This window comes from Passer montanus, unplaced genomic scaffold (genome assembly GCF_014805655.1).
Source record: "Passer montanus isolate IOZ18808 unplaced genomic scaffold, ASM1480565v1 scaffold12, whole genome shotgun sequence".
Classification (NCBI taxonomy): Eukaryota; Metazoa; Chordata; class Aves; order Passeriformes; family Passeridae; genus Passer; species Passer montanus.
In genome coordinates, this window is record NW_024358722.1 from 13875930 (window position 1) to 13896455 (window position 20526).

The window sequence follows — 20526 nt, forward strand, 5'->3', positions numbered from 1 at the left end:
GCGTTATCTATGCTGTGTATACACAAAAACAGACAAGTAGTATTTTATAGATCAACAAAAGGAGGGATAAGCATCCTGTGTTATTAGATATGCCTAAAAAATGGTACTTAACAACACTTACCTGTGAGCATTCCAGCATCAGCAAGCTCAGCACTGGTGATGGGTACAGTGGGACCATCCGCTTCATATGCTTTCAAAATGTACTTCTCAATTACACCTATGACCCCAGCTGGTTTGTCCCAGGTGACCTCAATGCTGTAACCATTTATACTGTGAGCTCTTGAGGGAGTTGGCACATTTTGTGGAACTGTAGAAGGATAAAATAGAAAATAGAGAAAATGGCAGTTCTAAGGAGACTATTGCCCCTATTCTTCACTTTTAATGGCTGCAGTAAATCAGACTCAACCATTAGCATAAATACAATTTATTAGAGTTGTAACTTTTCAGCATTGATTTAATATGACTGCACATCTTGAGCTATTCAGTTTAAGCTATATTTCAAAACCATCAAAACTCCATCTACATAACATTCCTTCTTGTCTTGCTGCAATTTTCCAAAAACATTTCATGTATCAAACATATTTAAGCAACACTCACAAAGAGAGGAGGTGGATTGTCTGTAGCTAACAAGCTCAGGCATTATAATAATACAACTGAATGAAACAAGGCAGTACTGCAACAGAGTTTGATATTTATCAGTTGGCTATCTAAGCCACAGAATGCCACAACTATGAAATGTTTCTAAAAATTTCCATTATATTTTACAGAAGCCCTTCAAAACATTTAAACTCATTCATTTATTTTCCACAGGCATATTTTATTTCCAAAATGCCATGCACCTTTCCTGGGCCAAAGCAGAGATTTTTTAAGGCCTTTTTGCAAAATCCTTTGCTTCTGATCATTTCATATTACAAAAGAAACAAAAACAAATAGGAAAATTTAAATGTTTTAAAGAACTGGAAAACCAAGATCATACATGCACAGAGTTGCTAATAAAACAAAATCATTCCATAAATCATTCAATTTCCTATAACTTTTAACTATTTCTTGGATATTACTATGCCAAGTAAAGATCTGGTCAGTAACAGCTTCATCACAGATGACTGCACAAGGCATGCAGAGGAAAGACCCAAGGAACACTATGGCAGGATGATGGATGATGAGTTTGCTGTAGATGCATGTGGACTCCCTCGCCCTCCTGATGATCACTCGCTTTTCTCACCATCAAATAGCCTATTTTTTGGTAATTTTACTGTTTAGTTTCACTAAATATGAATGAATGCTTGTTTTTTATAAGAAGAGTACCAGACTGAAAGCGCAAAAACACCTGGAAGTTTTGATTCTTCTGAAAAGAATGTGATACTCTGAGAAAGTGCCTACTACTACAGTAATATATTGATTTCATTAGTTATGAAGTGTATCACAGGGCGAGGTAAGGTAGTGTACAGCAGATGGTCTTCTCATAAGGGATATAACAAAACCAACTCAAAAATAATTAAATAGCGCAATTATTGTCCAACCCCAGGGAACACGGACTGCTCAGTGCTGTGGTCAGCTTGCAAACATAAATTTGTGGCAAACCTTACAGTTGTCAAATGGCTGACACGAAAATATGCACATATTTTGTCCCTTCTGGGTGGCACACAAAGTACAGGTTGTATTAGAATGTATCTGCAAGTCTAATATTTATGCATGTATCACATACTTTTTTAAGGTGATACATTGGATGACATATCAAAAGAATGCTCTGCACTGATGGAATGCAATTGGGCTTCAATTTCAAGAAGAGGGAAAGTTAGTTAAGTAAAATACACAGAACTGTAAATCTTCAAAATCTTACTGGCTTGGTAAAAGTTTGCAAAAGCACTGACCAGAAAAGTTTTTTACATTTTCTTCATAAGATATGTGAAAAATTTGATCTTTAATGTACCATCTTCCTACCCTGAAACCTTCTTCACAAGCCATGTGCTTCTGTTCTAGTAAATATTGCCACATTTTCACACACAATCTATGGACTACTCATTAAAAGAATCCTCATTCAGCAGCACTGACTAGCCCACCCATATGTGGGTCATTTAAAAAAACAACCTTCACAAGACCACCTTGTCCCTAGCAGATACATGGCCTCTTATTTTCCACAGCTTGTGCCTGCTCTCCCAGTATCACCTTCCTCCACACCTGATTTTGTAGCACTAGATTATATGTAGGAAAATATAAATTTATTTACTCCAGCCTACCCATGTAATGTGACGTTAGATGTGCACGTATGAACACAAATAAATGCTTGCTCTTACTCAGTTAATGCAGCTCAATTCTTTAGTGTCCTTAATTAAATAATCTCATAAATATTTGGAAAATACCTTGAGTTATGAGAAAAAAATATTTGCCTGAACACTTTACAGCTGATGACTGTAATCTGGTACCCATTCAAAGCATTAAGCAGTTTCACCCTTTCAGAAACACTATGCAAGGTTCACTAATCAAAATTGTTTTGGCTGGACAATCTCCACAGAATAACAGAACAAGTCAGATTGGAAGGGACCACAGTGGGTCATCTGGTCCAACCTCCCCACTCAAGCAGGGTCATCCTAGAGGACAGGGCACGGAATTGTGTCCAGGCAGCTCTTGAACATCTTCAACCTAACATTAAGTATCTTATGAAAAATAAGAATGAGTAAACCTTGAAATTTCATTTACCTGATTCTCTTGTTCGAGCATGGGTCCACGCACTAGATACTGATCCTCCTTCATTTAAGGCAACCACCCTATAGAGGTATTCTTCAAAGGACATCGAGAAGGATAGAGGAGGTAAAAGATTAAAAAAAATACTGAACACAATTGTACATTAATAAAGAATGGAATTAAAATTATACATTTTATTTAAGGAACCAATGCGCTACCTGTAAATGGTTGTAGAGCACTCTCATAAACACTCTGCTCTTTTCCTCGGTACACAAGGATGGAGTCATTTCCCCTGCAGTTAACAGCACTGTCAGTTGATAGGCATCCATCCAGATTGACTCTGACAGCACTGCTGGACACAGATGCCAAGTTAACGACAGCACCTCGTGTAAATTTAACATCCTTCATGCAACCACCGAAACCTAGCAAACAGTAAGGGATTAGTACCACATAAAGAGCTTCAGTCATTAAGAAATACTTCTGTTCCTTTCAACATTAAAGAATGTAATGTGAATATGTTGACTTCCAACATGACATTCTGTCTCCACTTTCAAGACACGAAGCTGGTAAATTCCTGCCTTACTGATCTACACTTTCACTGTTAGCAATTCCATCCCACAAGGAAATTCCTTTCCATTTTCTCTTTCATCACTTCTCACTTTGAAATTATTACCATAAAAGTGATTCTCTGAGTTTTAAAATCAGCTTTCTGCTGCTTGCTACTATTTTGTTAAATATATATTTATCCCTCAAACTGAAAATAATATCTAGATTAAAATTACAATTAACTTCAGGAGATCAGATGGAGGGATATCAGTTTTTCTAACAGGGACATAACTCATGTGCTGTTTATAAACATACTCCAGAAACATAACCCAAATTACTTTATCATTACCCCAAGTAATGATAAAAAATATAAGAAGCTTCATTTTATATTTATTTCTATATATCCATATATTTCTCTGCATGTGTGACATTCCTATTGAAATTTCAAATATATTAAATCAGTTACTTGCACTTACAACACAACTACAAAATTCAGGATGCAGTGGTTAAAACTTTCATATTTACTAAAAATTAATAAATTTATATATAAAATGGGTCTCAAATCTGAGTAGTGATTGGTGCTTAACACAAAATCTGAGTAAACAATAACCAAACTGAAGACTTCAATTCATTTAAGAATTACCTCTGTGAATTAAAACTCCACCCCTCACAGATCAGGGCTTCTCTTTAGCTTTGTGAAAGCTAAAGTATTTATATCTTATTTATATATTACATACTTTTATTGTCTTTATTATTGAAAGATGACAGATCAGAGTGGTATTTGTCCTTAGCCCCCTGAACTGAAAATCTAATTTCCATACACAGTTCATGCAAAAAGGGGTAATGAACATGAACATCCATTTTGAATCACCCTCTAAAGCACTTTCCCTCTCCACAACACAGAGAATTTGGCCAAACTGCTCCTTAAAACGAATACATCCGGATTTAATTTCAACTCCTAGTCCACAGTGACCGGCTCAGTTTCTTAGTCTGTCACAGAAGAAAGAATTAGTTCCAGTCCATCCAGGCATCTTAATTATAAGATAAAATGAAGTTGTTTGATTTGCAGTAAGATGCATTCTCTACAATCTATATATATACATCATTTTTAGTATCTTTTTAGCTACATTTATCACTATTTGAAGATTCCTCACTGACATCAGCCAAGCAATACTGTCTGTTCTCAAGTGGCTGCAGAATAAGTAAAGATAGTACAAATTTTCACAAACATTCCTGCCAGGTAGCTTCCTTTTGAACCTCCCAGGATGGTATGTTATGGGTCATGCAAAGGCTCACAGACTCCAGCTAAAATGTCTTAAAGTTGTAACTCACATAGAGAGGAGGCAGTAGGAGAATAATATTTATCACTTATTTGCTGTGGGCAAAACAACATTCCTTTATTGAAAAATAACTATCAAGCAGCCATAGATTGAGAAAACCTTTTCTAAATATTTATTAAATGGAAAGATCTCTATATTCTATCATCTTACCACTAATCATTGTAGTCCTAAACAAAAATATGTTTTAAGCTATAATATCTAATCTTGTTCACCTGAACCTACATTTAGAAGCACATAAGATAATATTTATCTTCATACACTCTAAATATAAATTCATGGCTACCATCTTATTTTGTGGCATGCTGAGGAGGTTTGGTGGGAAATAAATATTTATTGATGCGCCTTGTTATGTGCTTCAGACACTCACTTTATATGTAGTTTTGCCCTAGATTCTTTGTTCACAGATCTCTTTGCTGCAGGACTTGCGAATGCATCCACTCACAAGGCTACACCATCTGCTACAAGGCAACACTGACAGGGTATGACTGGCCAGCTCTTTTGGGCCATAAATATTATGCACACAGAACCTGAAGGAAGATTATATTATATGCGATACCTAGAGCCTGAAGAGTACTTTAAAAAATATTCTTGAACTATTCCATAGCCATGAAATTAAAAGGCTCTCTGAATGTGCACATTCGGTGTGAGTTAATACACCCAAATCCACTTACTGGATACCCCACTAATCACTTACCGACTGATACACATTTGTCCACAGTAGCTGAAAAATACCCCATGACTGATGAACAGTTTCACAAATAATGAAAAAAGACACCCAAATAGAGACAGTTCAGTAGACACTTTTTGACTAGGCTTCCTACAGTAGATCTTTTTGTGGAGGCCATTAGTATCAGGATGCAAATAATGCTTCTCCCTTTTCTCTATAAATTTGACCTATTCCAGAACAGAAAGGTCACAGTGATGGCTAAATATATGATCATCTTCCTTCCTTCTGATAATGAGAAAAACATTGTGGCAATTGTAGCCAAAATCTAGTTTTGTTCAGGCATTTATACTCACTTTGGTTTTTTGGATAATAATCAGTATTGCCCAAAAAAGACTAAGAAACTCTCAGCTGCTTTTCCATGGGACTGCATCTAGATTCATTACAGTGATTTAAGCTATGTTTACTATCTCCCACTGGTTTTGTATTCCAAATCTGCAAGTGACACAAGTTGATCGAGTAAAACAGGTTTCTGTGAACTGGCATTCTCAGATGAAGATCTGAGATATCTGGTTGGGCCTCTCACTTTACCATTTCCTACACTCCAGGTCCTCTCTCATCAGTCAGATTACCTCAGGTATTACTGGAAGAATTTTTATAGCATCACAAAATGATCAAGTCTAAGTAAAGCTAGATGGGTAGGGATAACTGGTAGAGTCACAATTGGTGGAGGAAAAATTCATGTTACACATCTATGAATTTAGACTATCAGCAGCAGAATGTCCCCCTGGTGCATGACACAAGTTTCTGAAAACGTATGTTCTTCTTGGTGTCATCTCACCTTGTTCTAACCCCAGTTCTCTATAAAAACTCTGAATCTCAGGTGGGATTCCTCCTACGTAGACAGGTGAGTTTACTTTCAGCTGCTGAACACGGGGTTCGAGCGCCTGCTCTCTCAGTTCATTCATAGTGGCGGAAATCACAGAGCCCTCCTTGCTCACAGTGACTTCATTCCACTTTCCATCACAATAAGACAGTCCCAACCAGAGGTCCACTTGGGTGAAGACAACGCCAGTTCTTAAGAATACGTTTAATATTCCACTTTTCAGCTCAATCTATATATTTTAAAACAGAAAAAAATATTTTGAAGGAGACATAAAATACACAACAATGACAGAAAGCTATTTTTAAAAACATAATTAAGGGAGTTATGAATAAGATCAAAAAAAAGGATTTTTTTATCTTCAGGTTAACTCTGTTTACATACAACATGCTAAATACAGTGTACAAGTTAATTCAGAATGTAGGAAAACACATTTTGATTTTTTTGACAACTGACTATGGCACTAATGTATCTAAAAAGAAAAGACAATGAACAAGACTGCTTTGCTTTTTTTGAGAATAAGAAAACAGTACTTTATCTATCGATTCATTTTTCAGAGGAATGTAACAAGATAATAAGGAAATGAAATGTCAGACCTGATTAAGGTCTTTTTAATTGGCTGGTGAACTCAATTTCAAATTTTTCCAGCATACATTGATTCCTACATTCATACATTTCATTCTTATTCTTCTAAATCTTGTAAGAAAATAATTGGTTTTGTATGTGCTTTTTGAGATTAATGTGCCAATTCTCTAATAGAAATACATTTTACTTAAATTTTTCACTGCAGACATTTCCAAACACTTTACTGCAAGACTCTTTATCCTAACTGACTCAAACACAAGGAGGCTGAGATTGTAAATTGGCATGAACACTAAACACTTAGGGGATGAACTGGAGGTTGAAAAATATGAATATTTCACAAAAAGACAATTCTGCTCCTATGCAGAATCCTTATTAAGTGAAATTTAATATAAATTCTTATCACTATTATTAACAAACTGACATAATTAGTTTACTGATAATATTAATATTACAGTGTTTGTAATTAGATCATATTTCCGTAACAGGAAATACAGGAAACACCCCAACTGATGAAAGAACTCTGTGCTTGAACACCATGGGGAATGTGGGTTCTATTCCTATTGCACACTGACTTCTTGCTCTTGAGACAGAGGGATTTTCTTTATTTTTTTCTTTGGGATGACAACTCTTCCTATTTCCTTAAGTTCGGACCTATTTACAGCCAAGGACTGCACAATACAGTGAAGGACTGATCATGGCACCAATGCTGATGAGAACAGCTGGAAAAGGCAGCCCATTGGACAAGTCTCTGCTTTTCTTCACTGGTGAGAATTAATATGGAACACACTGTGCTGGTGTGAGGAAAGCATTCCAGAGGCATTAGCACAGCAGCATGCCAGCAAACCTGCCAGACCTGGGAGCCAGAGAGAGGGCATGGTGTTTGACCCAGGGTCACTACTCAGCACAACCTCCTCCAATTTACTCATCTTGGCATAGTTTTAAAGCAGGCAGTGAATGATGCTTGTGCTTTTTTTGTTGACCTGGACTGACTTTTTAAATGCCCAAGTGCAGCTAAAGATAGAGGACCACTGCTGAGTTTCAACTCTTCTGCATGGTGAAAATAGGAAAAAAAGCTAACTCCTGCACAGATCTGAGCGCAGGTTTATAAAATCAACAGATAAATAGTTTGCTTTACACAGAACTCTGGGACCACTTTCAAAAAAATTTATTTTTAATCATTATGATTTTTAATCTGTCCTTGGAAAATATATTATTACTTGAAAACAAAAATGCATGAAGATCATATTATTCTGCCAGGTACCTCAGTAGCCACCTCTCAACAGTACCAGATCTTTTATCACAGCTCTAAACTTAAGCAGGTTTCCCTTTAATTTTTAAAAGCATGTTTGCTTTTCAGAATTTGGGTTACAGAATTTCATTCTAAAAGAATGTTTTTCTCTATGCACACAATTCTCCTTTTCATCTACCTAAGCATGTAAGGTTAGAACTAGGAAATTCAAAGCTTAGCCTGAATCTGGAAGAAACAGCAGTAAGAAAGACTAGTCCACAGTCCCACTAGCAGGTTGTGGTATCTCTCTGAGACTGATACAAGGACCAACTCTGATTAATAGTGTTATTATTGACCTGGGCAGTAGGATGGGGTATACTCCCAGTGAGTCTGCAGTTGGTAGCAAAAGAAGCTGCCATTGGTATCCTAGACATATAGATCAGCTTTGAACAACAGTACTGAGTCGAGATGGATCACAAACTGAACACTGGCCACCAATGCACCCTCAAAATGATAAGGACAAACTAGCACTGGGCTAGGTTAGAAAAAAGGTGGTCAGGGGTTCCAAGGAGATGATTCTTCCCCTGCGTGATCATGTGTAAGACCACATCTGGATCACCGTATCCAGTTGTGGACACTTTGGTAAATGAAAGACATTGCAGCACACCAGAGTGAGTGGAGGGACACCAAGCTGGTCAGTGGTTGGAGTATCTTGCATATGAGCTGCAGCTGAAAGGACAAGGTTTATCCAGTCTAAGAGCAAGTGAGAAGAGAACTTAACTGTTCCTCTGCCCTTATGCCAGGATACAGAGAAGACAGGCCCAAGACTTTTCTCAGAAGCTCATTGTGAAAGGATGAGAGGCAAAAGACAAGTTGTAACAAGAAACAGTAAGATCAGGGTAGGTTTCTTTGGGTGTTTTTATTTTTTTTTCCTATAATGAGGATGGTCAAAGATTGTAGAATTTGGAAAGCTGTGGACTGTCCACCTATAGAGAGATGCACGCTACTCAAACAAAAAATGTCTGGAGCAACCTTATCAAACATAAGTTGGTTGTGCTTTAGCAGAGATTTGGAATAAATTACTCCAAAAGGTTCTTTCAACTTAAATGATTTTGTGGTTCTGTATTGCACTTCTCTGGAGGATCTAGTCCCTGCCTCACTCAATCTGCTTATAAATAGGATTTTGAAGACGAAAGGAATATCCAGACATAGCTCTGAGAAACAGGTATGATAGGGGCTGCATTAGAGGCTGAATGACACTTGGCTAAACCTGCCATACAAAACAGTCTCAACCAATGTAGAACTAGAAGAGTGATCATGGCTTTAGCTCATTTAAATTGCAAAGTCTTTCTGAGATTCAGAAATATTAGCAGAGACAAGCAATGGACTTCAAAAAACTTATCAAGGACAGGCAGTCTTTAGCCCTTTGAAAGAAAAAGTACATGGCACTTCTGCTGATGTGCAGCCAATCACTCCAGTTCAAAATCTAGCACAGTTCAGACCTGCCATCCAGAGAGCAAAGGCCCAAACACAGGCTCCTCAATAGCTTCCTCACAGTCACTCTAACAGAAAGGAAATGAGAATGTTTTCCTGACACCTAACAGAGAGAAATTACTGCTAACCAACAGGAATATCACCCTCACTCTCATGTGAGTACCAGTCACTTTGCTAGATTTTCCAGTTTGGGTTCTCAAAATTGCACATTCCTCCTTAGCTCCATCAAATAATACTTTCATCTTGCACACTTGTTATTTTACTTCACGCAGCTATTGAAAAGTGCAGCTCTGTGGAAAAAATTCTTGCAAGACTTTTTTCTTAGTTGCAACTTTGCAGAACCAAACCATCAGCTACAATGTCTCAGGAGCCAGTTACTGGTATTGCATAGAAGTCTGGTAGTGCTTTTGCTGCTGATGAAGTGGTCAGCATTAAAAATCAGTCATGCAAACTTTATCAGCAGTTTCAAAATCTTTTCATCAATAAACTCATGAGCAACCATGTGCCAGCGTGAGAGCTAGTGATTAATACTAGTATAGCTGGTCACAGTTTGCTTGTAATTACTATGCCTGGATCCAGAGATAATCAGATTGACCTCACTGGCTTGAGTTAATTCTCAGGGTATGGAAGTCATGAAAGAAGTGACCTTTATGAACAGCACCTTTCCAAGACATCATTTTGTTCTCAGACAGAAGAGGAGAAAGAGTCTTTGGCTGTTTGGTAGCAGTCCAGCTGCGTGTGTAGCTGCAGTCATTCCCAAACTACAAAGCTAATAAGAGAGCTGTGACCTATGCAAAGGGAAGGGTCAGGGAATACCTGGCACTCAGGCTAAGTGGTATAGCTCATAATCTGTTTTGCTGTGCAAGTGTCTCCTGACCAAAGCTCCTAACAAAGACATCGTAGCTCATGCGCAACAAGCTACACCCCTCATTTTCACTTTCTATTAACCTCCTCTTGTGAGATCAAGTGTACAGAGAAGCCTTCTGTCATCATTATCTATGAGCAAAACAAAAAGCTGAGAGACTTGGAAAAGCATGCACATACTCATCCTCTCTAAAATTCTTGTCTTAAGTCTATAGAGATGTTGAAGTCATGATTAAAGTTAGATAAAAGAAATTTACCTGACTTAGGACAAATGCTAAGAAAATTATAAAAATTTTCAGAGCTAAAAATACTGTAAATATAAAATAAATATAAGTAAATATAAAACTGCCAAAAATCTGGAAGTTTGAAAAGAAAAATAAATTATTTTGTCTAACTACTTTGTGCTTTTAATTTAGTAAGTCCCCCTTCTCCTTTACAGTCAGAATCTCTTTTCTCATATTTCACAGAGCAAGAGAGAGGGAACAAGACTCACCTACTACCAGAACCTCCAGAAGAAACCTGTGAATACTCTTCACATTAAAAGTGCCCCTGTGCTGCGAATTACACACATACAACCCTTTTTTTAGGGTGGGACAGTAGCATACATGTAAGATTTTATGCTATTAGCTCATTATCTCGGTCATAACTTGAGGGCAAAATTAAAGTAATAACTGTAATTAGCAAGACTTGCTATAGGAAGTCATGATAATTTTTTAACTAAGGCTGCTTTAAAAAGAAGAAGCAATAAGTTCTAGCAGAAGTCAGGACCCAGGAAAAAATTATGTGCTGGAAAAGCCAGTAGTATAAAAAGTAAATATGGAATAAGTATAATTGACCTGAAAAGGAGGAAAATATATTTATATGGTTTAGGTCAGAAGTTTAAAAGAGAAGGCCCATTAGACATAATGCCACACAATAAAACAGGTTGTGACATGACAGCCATTAGCAAAACAGCTGCATAAGAAAGAAAGAAATAAATTCAATAAAAGTGCAGAAAGAGCAAACTGGTTCATAAAGAATAACAATGCTCTCAAAAAATCTCTAAAAATAAATTATTGCTTCCTGGAACAACTGAAAAAAATGTATTTTTTCCATGTCATCCTCTGTAACACCTACTAGTTGGTGCAAGTAAATTTGACCCACTAAGCAGTGGTGACTGCTTATAGACCACAGTCTAATTATAATCAAAATCCTTGGGAAAGAAAAGTATGAAAATCCAGAGTCATATAGCTAATAAATGTATTTGAAAAACTAAACCAAACACATTAAAATTTAAGCAACATATTGGAAATTATAGAAGAACAAATAATTCTGAGCACAAACAGTCTTATTTAACAGACACCAAAAAGAAGGTTCATAGGCACTACCTCACAAATTTGCCTGATACAGGATTTGTAAAACTTCCTCTACAGTGTCAGGAAAATGGTGATGGAGATGAGATGGAATTAAGCTGGAACTAACTGATTTCTGCCTGTTTCAGCTCAAAAGGAACAAAAAAATATGGATTATAAAAATAAACATATACCTTAAACAGAAAGTTTTATTAGGAGACCAGACAATTTCCATCACGCCTTTTTGATTTATAATTTAATTGATTTTGTTTTAGTATGAGAACTGGAAAAATAGGTAAACTCTATGCTTTCTAGAAATTAAGTGAAAGCTTTTAATACATGTATTTTATTCTCTTTTCTGATCACTCGTAATCCAGTTAAGACAATAATTCTGCTTTTCATACATTGATATCTTTCTTATTTATGACATAGATAATAACAATAACTTAACACTTAGCATCTGTTAAAGAATTTTGGCTCCATTGTAGTGTGCTGTGCAAAGCATTTCAAAACTAGTAAGACATGAAAAAAACTTATAGTTTGAAATTTCTTTCAATGCTAGTTTTGTTTTTGTGGAGAAAATTACAGATCATGTTTGAATAGAGTTAACTGTATTTTTTAACTTACTGCAAGGTAATCTGGGCCATCTTTATCGTAAACAAACAAAAGCAACCCATTCAGTTGATCTGTTCTGAATTTGAATGAGATCTCAAATTCCAGTCCACCACTGAAAACACCTGAATGCAGCTCTAAAAACCCTGGAAAGAAGGTGAATGCATACATAAGTTAATCAAATAAGTAAACTGGTTCAAGAAACCAAAAGTAAAAATCTAGGTGCTACTTTTTACTCTGACATGAAGAATTCAGGCTTCAAAATTATAGTTCACAGCTTTATCACAGCTTTGAGGACAGTTACCAATAATATACTGCAAGAAACCAAACCAGTAAAATATCCTAATTTTTTTGTTGTTGTTTATATCCCTACAAAAGTAAAATTCACTTTTCAGACACACATCCAATCTGCATATAGTTACAGCAGCACTATCTGCAATTCCTCTTCCATGCAGCAACCTTCTGTCAACGAAGAGACACAATTTTAAACTAACAGAAATAATCCCATATAGCTAAAGCTGCCTTGAAAAGCAGATCACTGCAACACTTTTGACACAACCACCTTCTCTATTATCTCAATAACATATTTGGATAGAGCAATAGCACAGCAAACTACCTCTGCCAAGAAAATGTGCTCCTTTTGAGAGTCCAATGGGGCATCCTTCCCAAACATGGTAAACATTGTTTTGTTCTTCAGCGTTCTTCCAGTTCAAAGATTCCCAGTTCTCATAGGGAGTATGCACTTTTTTCAAAAATATGTCACTGAGACAGCCCACAAATCCCTTCTGGATTATCCTCTTCAACCCTGCAAAAAGGAAAATATTTTTAAATGAAATACCTGCAACTAAACATAGGAATTAATTTATATGTTTTCTACATGCTGTCCCTATCATATATGTCCATGTGTGCATAGAAAACCAGCTACCAATCAGTTCATAAAGCTAGCCTCAAAGCTAAATCCAGATTTCTGAATGGGTCTAATCACTAAAGACAGCACCTACTGTTATGTAGTTGAAAAATATTAAACTTTTTGAGAATTTTGCATATAGGTACTTTCAAATCAACAGCACAAATCTACTCTATGAAGATCCAGAAAGCTTTCTTTAAACAAAACAATAATTCTTAAGAAAAGCACGCATGTGCTGAGTAGGAAGCAATAGGTGAGACACAGAAAAGCTGAGGCAGAGAAATACAGGTTTAGAAGCTTCATTGGGAAGTTTTTCCTTCCTTTTTTGTATAAAACAAAAAACCAAAATCAACAACACATAGCTGCTATCCCTTCTTCATTACTGGGGGCAAAAATTCAAATCTGTTTTTATAGCTGCCCTTCTCTTAAATGGTATTTATATTCAGTCTCATTTTGAATATATAGCTGAGGTTTTTGAGTTAGGCATCCTGGATTACTTTGTGAATCAATGCTTTAGAAGAACAGATGCATGTATTTCTGGTTTTAGTGCGATGAAGTAAAGAAGGAAAGTGGAAGTTGAACTCTAGCGTACTCCACATCAAGTCAACTAGATTTCACGTCACAGGTGGAAGCACAAACTTAATAAACATTTTGGCTTTCAGATTAATATGAAAAAAACCAAAATTCTGGATATTAATTCACTGAGAAGAGCTGGTTGTGTACTTATATAGACAGTCACCTCTGTCATCTAATGGCAGTTTACACATTTGGCATATATACTAAGTTTATGTATGAAAACTTATGCTTATTGATTCTTCAAGAAGCCAGATATGATCCAGCTCCTCGTAAATTCTATCTCTGTAAAATACAAGTATATTCATACACCTCTGAACTCAATGCAACAACTTCTGAAGAATACAAACTCACACCAAAAAAGGTCAGCATGTTGTATCCCTGCACCAAACTGGGATGCATAACCATGTGCTTAAACTAATATGAAAAATTTACATTGGTATTTTGGAATGAATTTGTGAAACTGTATATAAAACATACCCATAAGTTTCACACTCACACCAGTTCTGTGTACAAAATCCATTAAAATGTACAGAGACCTCATAAGCTGTTTTAATGCTGATGAAATCAGATATATAGTCATTTCGGTCCATCCCAAAAGAGGAAATTTTAGAAACTGTACAGACTTATTTATCATACTTACCTTCATCCTTTCTTACAATAGTATAACCCTGTGGAAGTCCTCCAACAAAAACTCCTGTGTTCTCTCCAATAATGGTACTGCCACTAGTTGCTAAGGAAGAACCTGAACAAAATCATTTATCATTCACATACTCAGTGCTTTCAACAGATTTTCAACTCAATAACAAAATACTAGTATTTTATAAAGAGGCTAATGTGACACAATAGTCTAAGACTTCCACAATACATAATCCAGGAAATATTTAAAGCTCTATTTTACAACAGGAGATCAACACAATTATAGATTCACAAGCACTAAAGTACTTAGTATTCAATTATCGAAGACTCACAGTGGAGAGATCCCTCAGATCAACAGACAAACCAGTAATGACAAAACAGTCAGAAAATAGATTATTTTTTATTTTCTGTATGGGTTAACACAGGTAGTGAAAAAGCAAGTGCACAATACCCTTAGTAATACCAAAATTATTTAAATTAATTGATTACCTGTGTACTGCCCATCCACTGTGATGTTTCCCAGAGCTTGAATTCTTGTAGCAATTAGTTGGTGCCAACTGTTATCATTATACACTTTTCCACCATCATTAGTAGGAGTGACTGCTACTGCAGATCCCTTTTTATTAACAGAAGAATCTGATTTAGAATATTTTGAAGGCAACATTTAGAATAATGTCTTACTCTTCTATGACAATTTATAGCATATAACATCTAAAAATAAAGACAGTGGTCCTATGTTTAACTTCCTTTGGACTGCTGAATAATGTTTAGGACTTATTTAACCTTCTAAATACAACTACTAAATTTAACCTTCTCAAATAACAAATGAAGGACCAAGCATCCAGTTCCATGTCTATTAAAAATAGAAAATCCTGTGTAGTTCCCCTGATAAAGACAAGGATGAGGCACAAATTATTGAGGGTCATGTCACTCAGATTTTTTATTTTTTATTCATTTTTTTTATTATGTGTCTATTTAACTACTTCAAGGATTGCTGTGGCTGTGAAGTTTGATGGCCATGGTTCAATGTGCCATCCATGGAGAGCAGCTGCACATCAGGGTTGTTAATTGCAGCACCTGTCCACATGAAGGGATCCAAAAAAGGGGTGCATGTGTAGTACGGTAGGTGCATTTTCTCTCCATGTTAACCTCGTATCAAAAGGACTATAATTTCTAGATGAGAAAGTACCATACATTTATGGCGGTAAAAGGTCATACCAAGAGATTCAGGAAAATAAAACAAAGCAAAACCACCCTCAAAATAAAAGTCAAACAAAAAAACCCCAACCAAATAAATAAACCAAACTAAACAAGAAAAACCCCAAATGGCAGTTATTGGGGTTGCTTTTATGCTACAAGGGATGCTTGTAAAAATGTATTTAAATTTAAGGAGAACTTTTACCTGATTTTAATAAACAAATAAAAATACTACATGAAGGGGTGAATTTAAGGACATCTATTACTTGTATAGAGAAATCTTTTTTGAATTGCTGAGTAAGAGGAGGGTAATAGATGCAGTTATCAAACTAAACCTCAAGAACGCAAAGAAGCAAACGAAATATCACATAAATTATTGTAATGATGTAATAAAAATAAAATTAATATATTTCAAGAAATTTCCTGATATTTATATCCAAATCATCATCTAACTTATTAATAATTCCTATAAGATTGCCTCAGGACTTTATATCATTCTTAAACTATCTGGGAACTCAACGTTATTCTGCTGAATTCACAAAAGAGAATGGTCCAGTACAGCAGGCAACTACTGATAGAAAAATGTTTCTTTATATAGGTACTGTGCTATAATCTCAACCACTGCAGTTACTTTACGTCTTCAAAAAACAATTTCCAAAAGTACATAAATGAAAAATTTGGTTCCTTCTAACTTGGGAGTCCAGCTTGTAACTTTCCAGCAGCAAGCCAAACAGTTGAACAATTTTTTTTCCAGATCTTCTAGCATTATTTTTGGTTCAAGGATCTTAGAATTATGCACATGGAGAAAAGCCGTTGATAGAAACAACCACCTATTTTGATTAATACTAAAACCTTCTTATTAAAATTTAGTATTCTGCCTCTAGTGATGTTCATGCATTAGAAATTCCATTCTGGCACACAGACTTATGAACCCAGAATACATTTTACATTTGGCATTGGGGACTGTCACTGTGTATCCTATGCATCAAAATACATATGTGATATGCATGTCTGTACACAGTTAAAGAAAAAACTATTTCCTCTGTTATTTACAGCATGTTTCCAGCTCCATTAAGCCAACATCCTGGTACTGAGGAGGTCTGGAGAGCAGTCCCTCTGCCCCATAATAAGAATACAAAGCTATATATCCTTACATACTAATGGCACTTTTTCATATACTCTTTTTTATTGTCTTTTCTCCTGTTTCAACATTTTAATATTTTACAAACACACACATTTCATTATCGTAGTTTAATAATTAAAACCAGAACTGGTGTCATGCCCAATTAATGTGCCCTGGTAGCATGCCCATTAGTTTTTCCATTAGTGAATTCAACAATACTAATGGGATTACTAGCATGGGATGCTAATTGGGCGTGACATAAGAAACTGGCTTACTTCTTAGCATACCCTTGCTAATGATGAAATTAATGAGCATTTTATTAAATGCTGTCTCATCAAAGTGTACTTAGTTAGCGTTAAAATTGTTACAAACGATGCTGCATTCTAAAGATCAGGTGCCTGAATAAGTGGTTCTTCACATTATGTTTGGCAACAGTCTAGAGCGTTAACAGTTTTATACATCAGAAACCACATTTATTTGTAACCAATTCAATCTGGGACCACACAGGCATACATGCTAACCTGTGCTTCAACATTTTGCAGGCGAGGGAAGGCAAAAGAAAAAAAAAGTGTTCAGGGTTTAGTATGTGCTGTACTGGAGAGGCCTTTTTACATTTTTTCCAGAGCTACCGGAGTCACTCTGGGATCACATTCAAACAGCCTGCTGAAAGACGGCTTGTCATGGATTTTGGAAATCACATATTTTGAAATCTGGATTATTTTTCTATGCCATACAATAAGTCTTAATATTTAGTTGCTATCAGTATTAACTGAGTAAATATAAATTATTCTGTCATACTGATATCTACATTGAAAATACAGAGAAACATCACAAATATGAATCTTCAGAGATACTGTCTCAGGTGCCGAAGTTTGAATGCAACAACACTTTTCCCAGTCAAGTTCTTTCAATGCTTAAACTCCTACTACTAAGGAGGTGAACAAGTACTGAAGTTTTCCCAGTGCCAAGAAGGAGGGTCTAGTTGGGACACATAGCCAACCAAGTATTGTCCATCTTCCTTCCTTTTATTCTTGGAATAACAACCTCACCTCACTGTGCCTAATACTTTGGCCTCTCCATGACAAGAACAACAAACAAGGCAAGTATCTGGTGTTCCTCCTTTTTGCTGTAGAATTCAGTAAATGAATCATCTTCTAAAATGGAAGAGCTGGATACAATTTCCTTCATCCTGTGAGAAGAATCTCCATCTATCCTCAGGCTGTCCTAATCATTTAGGAAAAAAAGTGCTTCATATTGGCCTTATATTTCCACTGTAACTGATTTCACTTGGTGTAAGATATTCAGTACTTCCCTGGGAAAAAAAAAAATTACCTGTAGCTACTGAAAGATAACCATACATTTAGGTGGAGTTCACTGTGTATTTAGGTGTAGATGTATAGACATCACAATAAGAAAAAAAATCCACAGACAGCTGAAGCTTTACAGACACTCTGAGTTTGGAGGAAGCTCTATGGAAAAATTTGATTGTTCCAAAATGACTATGGAAGACATCTGTTTGCAAAAAAACCTCATGCTTCCTGAACCATGAGTAGAAACCCACAAAGAATGGCAGTAAAACAATTAGTAGGAAAAAAGAGCAGTTGCACAGCACAAAAGGAAGACAAAAAAGAATGGTCAGAAAACAGCCAGATGAATGGTGGTGTACATGGAGCTCAGAGAAGTATGAATGGACACGAAGAAAAGGATTTGAAATTAACACTTAGCGAAGGAAGAAGCGAGGCTGCTGAAGGCTCCCCACCAGGAGGACTTGGCAGGACCATCCCCAGAGCACACACAACAAAGAGAGAACGCGCGGCTGATCGCGAGCAAAGATACAGCCCAGCATCCCGAAAGGGACTGAGGGTGCAAATAATTAACCTGCGACAGGTCACAGCTGGAAGGGAGCACAGAATATTACACCACACTGCTGCAGATAAAAAGCTGCAGAGACACAATTGTCATCAAAAAGAATGTTGGCAATTTCTCAGAGAAGAGCATAAAGGAAGGTCCATAAACGTTTACTGTATATGTCAGGACTATAATTAGAGACAACAATGCATATAACCTGGCTAAGACACCACATGATGTCAATAAGAAGTAATTAAAGCATTTGCACAGTAATGCAGACTGGGATGCACAAATGAAAGACGAAGAAATGCTGCTACAGTACAGGACATCTGACACTGTAGGAAAGGAATAGCAAATCATGGCAAAAGAAAAAAAGAAACAAACTATGACAAAAAGAAACAAAAGTAATGACAGTAAGGTAGCACAGCATATTAGGGATACAGAAGTCTGAAAATATTTTATAACTGAATTTTCAGAGGTAAAAGAAAAGGTTTCTACACAAAACACTTTGATGTAAGCCACTGTACCCTACTTTTGAATCTGAGAATGTACAGGAATCTCTTCCACACTATTAATGAGAAATTAGAAAGCATTAGCTTTCAAGATAGTAAATCAACTATTAAGACCTACACTGTTTCTGGATGCCTTGAATGACAGCCTTTTTTTTTTTTTTTTTCTCTAAACAGCAACTGAAGTACTGAAGCAGCATTATAGGCTATTTTATAAGAGGAAACTGTTGAAGTGATAAACCTAAAAATCAGCATGGAACAGCCTGATTCAAATGGAAAAAAAGATAAACAAAGATACATTCATAAACAAGTAGTCTGTTAAAATTCATTTAATTGATGAAAATATTACATGAAAAAGAAGAATTACATGAAAATGATTACATGAGAAGCTCTAAGGACTGAATATGAGACCTGCTGGGTTTTTTTATGGTTAAGAGGCAGATGAAAAAGGGGGGGGAGAAAAAATTAAAGCCCTTCTTCCTTTAAGAGCAAAGGGAGATCTGCTCTTAAAGAGCAGCCACTCTTCCATCTCTCCCCCTTCCCATTCCCCTGATACTGTGGACCCAAACAAATAAAATATCTTCTAGGGAATGATCTAAACAAGCTGACACAAAGCTACTTTAGAAGAAGTGAATCTGCAAGGCATTTGCTAGGAATACTATTTGAAGCATTAAAATGTCAGTTGAAAGACATCCACTCCAATTAACCATCCAACAACAATAAAAAAATCTAAATAAACCTCAGAAGATCTTGCAAAGGAAATAAAACTTTCCTTTCAGTTAAAAGAAGGTAAAGGTGTAAGAGAACAAAAACAGAACTAGTCCCTATTAAAATGTTTATGAGAACAATATTAACAACATTAAGCTGGGCCCCAAAATCTGAAGTACACATTAAGATAAAGCCGGTGTGTAAATGCTGTAGAATTAATACAAATGTGTATCTTGGCCTTGGAAGCATATTTAGTATTTTCTAGCATGGGATCACAGACAAGCCTGTCTCTGGGCAGCACCTTGTTTCTTCTACAGGTGCTCCAATCTTAAGGAGATTTTCACTACTGCGTAACACCTCCACTTGGTCACAGAGTGACTGTGGCAGAGCTCAGGAGGCAAAGGTTAACAGTGGGTGAGAAGATCTGATAATTATTTACAGTTTCTTGCTTATTTATGAAATATAAGTGAGGCCATCATGTTTTTTAATTCCATAAGGAGATCCAGTTTTGGGCTGCCCAGAAAATACAAAATACCCAAAGCGAAATGCAAGGAATTGTGGCCTTATTTTTTCTTTTTATTGCTACTTCCCTTATTATTTATATGTTTGCACAATGGTGACATGCTGATCTCTATAGGAGAACAGTCTCAAGACGGGAGGCTTAAAAATAATTTACTAACATTATATAAACTTACTAACTAATTCAAAACTTAGTTCTGCACAACTTTGAAATCTTGGTAATTTAAGCTGTAGTGGTGTTTAGTGGTACTGACAAAAAACCCCACTCACAAAA

General features: G+C 36.1%; 1 protein-coding gene across 1 annotated transcript in view; it reads right to left on the reverse strand.

Annotated features, from left to right (window-relative positions):
• Window positions 1-20526, reverse strand: part of USH2A (usherin) — a 372312-nt gene that overhangs the window by 222974 nt on the left and 128812 nt on the right. The window contains exons 23-30 of the mRNA XM_039697803.1: window positions 14838-14964; window positions 14353-14454; window positions 12846-13034; window positions 12245-12375; window positions 6074-6347; window positions 2901-3104; window positions 2698-2778; window positions 122-307 (exon numbers count right to left, since the gene is read on the reverse strand). Coding sequence (XP_039553737.1) covers window positions 122-307; window positions 2698-2778; window positions 2901-3104; window positions 6074-6347; window positions 12245-12375; window positions 12846-13034; window positions 14353-14454; window positions 14838-14964 — 1294 coding nt within the window. The remainder of the gene's footprint in view (window positions 1-121; window positions 308-2697; window positions 2779-2900; window positions 3105-6073; window positions 6348-12244; window positions 12376-12845; window positions 13035-14352; window positions 14455-14837; window positions 14965-20526) is intronic.